Here is a 4,316-nt window from a genome sequence, read left to right on the forward strand (position 1 = left end):
TTTCTGCTTCTATAGTCTCTTTAGTTTTTGTTATTTTAATCACAAATGTTTATTTTTATTATTATATAATTAAATAACAAATAATTTTAAAGAATCAAAATTATTGAATTTAATATAGTTTGTGACTTAAATTGTGAGTTTAATGGATTAATTGGATTGACTCATGTCTAACTAACATATTGTCATCTTCGTGTTAAAAAGAAAAAGATGGTGTTTTAAAATTTTTCTAATCAAATCAAGTTTTGACTAGTCATTTAATTTGTTTTTAAACTTGTTAAGTCAACTATATCATATCAAGTCAACTTTCATTTAATTTGATTTAAAACTCAAATCATGCAAGGAGTTATGTAAGGGAATCTCTAAATTGATAAATTAGACTAGATTTAATAATATTATCAAAGAATTCCATGTGACCATGCCTAAACATTGTTTTTTTTTTAATATACTTATATCTAAATTATGAGAATGTTGTTTTTATATAATTCACACTTGATGATCCTATAATGATATGTCTAAAAACCAATGATATTGTAAAACATTTTCAAAAAGAAAAAGAAGAAGAAGAAAAGAATGAGTGTGTTAATTAGAAAAGAATCCTTATTTTAAATTGTCCAAATCTTTTTAAGTATGTGTTTTAATTGCTTTTGTTCTTAATAAATAAATGAGATGAGAAAAATGTTAGGATTTTATTTTGTTAAAATTAAAGATGTTAATAGAAAAAAGAAAGAATTATATTAGTACACTAGTTTGTTTTAATGAAATTTATTGGCATATTTAATTTTTAATCTACTTTATTAAATGTGGTGTTAAATTTTTTATCCATGATCAATTATCCGAGTGCTCTCTCCTTGACAAGAGCCGGACGGAGAGCTTGATTCAAAGTGCATGTCAATTTTGGATGTTTCTAGCTAATTGTTTTTTTTCTTTTTAAAAAAATATAGAGATTATGTAATTTGTAGGACTATGAGTACTAATATATTATTCTTAGTAAACTACAAGGACTAAATTTATAGTTGGCTAAAAAACTACATGAAACAATGACAAATACCAAAAAAATAAGAAAAAGAAAAGGAAAAACAGAGAGAGAGGGGGGGGAGCAGAGTACCGAAGCAACTTCCAGCTAGGGACAGACTGACAGAGAGTGATACAGATTCTTAGTTTACTCAGATCTGAAGTTTTTGTAATTTAATCGAAATTCAAAGAAAACCCATTCTTTTCAGTATCCAAAGAGTAAACCAAAATGGACGCATTGAGGAAACAAGCCAGCAAGTTGAGAGAACAAGTTGCCAAGCAACAACAAGTAAACATTTTTTCTATCTATCAATCAGTCTTTCCCTTTTGTTTTCAACCTCCGATTATCTTAACATGATACTTCCTGATTGCTCGTTTGTTTACAAAAATGTGGACAAGGAAATCAATGGAACATTTGTTGGATTTGTTTTGGTTTTTGCTCTTCCGGGTCTTCACTAAACAGTCTAAACTAATCAGATTTGGCTTAAATTGTTTATTGGGGTATGCTTATTAATGGGATTTGAGAGTGGTGCATCTGTTTTTCATGGAGTAAACTGTTGGGTTCAATTATTTGCAAACAACTTTGGCATTCTTGGTGGTGTTGATGAAGAGGGTTCATATCCTTCTAAATTTTGTGATTAGAGAAAATGATTTAAGTTGGAAATGCAAAATTTACGGGAAAGGCGAATGGCGAATCCTTTTCTTGTTTCTGATGAATTTTTCCCTTTGATATGTCGGTTCATTTTGTGTTTACAAAAAACTCCATATTGCAGACTAGAGAGTTGGAGTTTTCAAATGTACCAACCTCATAAATAGGAAGCAAATGTAGTTAGCAAGCGTTGTACTGCGTACTCCAAACATTTCTTAATGTTTCCACTTAATCTCTGTGCGCTAGAGCAGTTAAAAATTTTAAACCACATAAATGATTTGTTTATTGAAAGACGGACTGATGTTACTGGATCACATCTGTTTATTTGTTTTATTTAGGGTGGATTAGTTTTGCAATAGGCAATTCGTTCTTAGCAGAGACATGCTGCATGGTGCAAATAGTTATGCTTTAAGATGCTGGAAGACCTGGTCCTCTTGTGAAGTTGTCATCTAGAATGATGTGGAGCATCTCACTCTTTCATTTTAAGAATATTTTTCTTCCTTAACTGCTAGCTTCTTTTATGATCTCCAAGCTGGCTTCTTTTTTCCTTTTGGTGTTAATAGTAGAAGAATAGTATAAGAAAGGAAACTATAACTACATCTTGGAGAATAAGCCATTGCCCATCTACAAAAGAAAGAAGAAATAAACCTTGAGATAGAAGAGAGCTCCAATATCCATGAATATCAGTTAGGTAAAGACCAAGAAGCCCTCTAAGTATTGCACCATAAAGCTGCAAGTAACACTGTCCTATTACACAGAAGTTGTCTCGAGGACAAGGTGAAATGCCCTTGGAGACTCTAGCACGTCCAATATATTACCTATGTGGAAGATAGCGCATATCCATAATATCTTTCTGTCCACTCCCAGAAACCCACAGAGGATAGACAATGCGATTCACCCTTCAGAGGGAAGCATTCTGAGTCGAACTTCATGACCTTACCCGTTCTTTATATCTTGCCTCCCTCATAGTTCCTATGCATGTGGTGTGAACACATCGTATTTTTTTTCTCTATCTTGTGAAATCAATGTGACAGTATATATTTGCTCAATACACTCCTAGTTATCAAACTAAGTCAAACTTGACCTAGGCAACTCGCTCAAAACTGAAGTCGCTCGCAGGACTCAGAGAAAGACTAGCTGCACCTTCTCTCCATCCACAGAAGGAAAGTAGAATCCCAGGAACAAGGGTACTTCTGAAATAGGTTATGATGAGAGAGGGGGTGAGTGATGGATAGCTTTCATTGAAGATACTTGTTCTACAAGCTCCAATGCAAATCCTTAACTCCTCCCTTCCTAAGCCTCCAACCACGAGGGCTATCCAACCAGCCCTAATCTGAAGCTGGTTGGGATCTGCATTCAGCATATAAATTTATAAATCATGATAAACACATTCTTGCAGATTCGCATTTATAAACTTTATATATCTTGTAATGTTCTGTGTTAGAATCTGTTCATTGTATTAAGAAACCTCAACCTGAACAACTTTGATCCCCTTCATGTAATCTTTATAAAATATACTTGGTCAACACCTTCTAATGTTTTTTTCTTTTTTTCTTTTGATTTTAGGCTGTCATAAAGCAGTTCAGTGGTACTGGTTATGAAAGCTCAGATGTTATGGTTATTGATGAAGTTGAGATGCACAGACATCAGCAACTAGAGAAGATGTACTCATTGACTCGTGCAGGGAAGGTGGGACATTTCACCTTCTTGAGATGAAAATTAATATTAATTCTATTCTGTTATCTTTCATGAAACAGCAGCTGATACTGCTCGTGGTTGACTAGTTCACATACTTCAATAATGTGCTATACTCTTTGAGAGAAGTAATTATATTGCTAATAAAATTAACATGTTCAGGGAAGTGCTTATCCTTTGATGAAATGAGGCTGTGGATGATGAAAGGATGATCCTAGATTTCAGTAGGTGACAATGCTAAATAAGTTTATGCATATGATAGCAAGGAATTCGAAACTTAAACATTCTTTCTAAACATTTCCATTTGACTAAACCAGGAATCTGATAGGACCACACGTCTGTCATTCGTGATATGACCTGTCTTTTTGGTACAATCAGATTCCTGGTTAAGTATAAGAAATCTGCCAGCCATTTCTTTTTCTATGTGCATTGCCAATATCAACAACTTCAATTCTTGTTAATAGCTTTTGAATGTCTTATACCAGAGTGCTTATAGAAAAAAAGGTCTTATGCCAAAGTTCATTCTCTTCATTATCTGTCACTATGTCCAATTTCTTCATTTATATTTATTTATGAAAATAAATTTCCATGCTTGAGCTTTCAAAGTTACTTGCTTCCATGTTACATGGTGAAATTTGACTTTTCTTGCAGTCAAGCTGCTTTAGTATGTACGTAGTCTCATATATGTGGTAACTGAGCTTTACGGCAAGGGGAAATTAGTATGCTATTAGTGTGTTTGGTATTGTGGTAGCTTTTGTAGTTGTGGTTTGAAAAAAGTTATTTTATAAGAAGCACTTTTAGTTGAGGTTGATTTGATATTTATATATGTTTAGTTAAAACTGTGGTTGAAATTGAAGTTGAATAAAAAATAATTTGATATATTTAGTTAAATATGTTTTTCATATTAAGGTTACAAAATAATATATATATATATATATATATATATTTATACATTGATAGA

At 32.5% G+C, this 4,316-nt stretch overlaps 1 protein-coding gene across 1 annotated transcript in view; it reads left to right on the forward strand.

Moving 5' to 3' along the window:
• The first annotated feature begins 1,035 nt into the window (after window positions 1–1,035).
• Window positions 1,036–4,316, forward strand: part of LOC105140265 (endophilin-A2-like) — a 7,859-nt gene continuing 4,578 nt past the window's right edge. The window contains exons 1-2 of the mRNA XM_011047027.1: window positions 1,036–1,300; window positions 3,227–3,349. Coding sequence (XP_011045329.1) covers window positions 1,241–1,300; window positions 3,227–3,349 — 183 coding nt within the window. The 5' untranslated portion in view covers window positions 1,036–1,240. The remainder of the gene's footprint in view (window positions 1,301–3,226; window positions 3,350–4,316) is intronic.

This window comes from Populus euphratica, unplaced genomic scaffold, assembly GCF_000495115.2.
Source record: "Populus euphratica unplaced genomic scaffold, PopEup_1.0 scaffold238.1, whole genome shotgun sequence".
In the NCBI taxonomy this organism is placed as follows: domain Eukaryota; kingdom Viridiplantae; phylum Streptophyta; class Magnoliopsida; order Malpighiales; family Salicaceae; genus Populus; species Populus euphratica.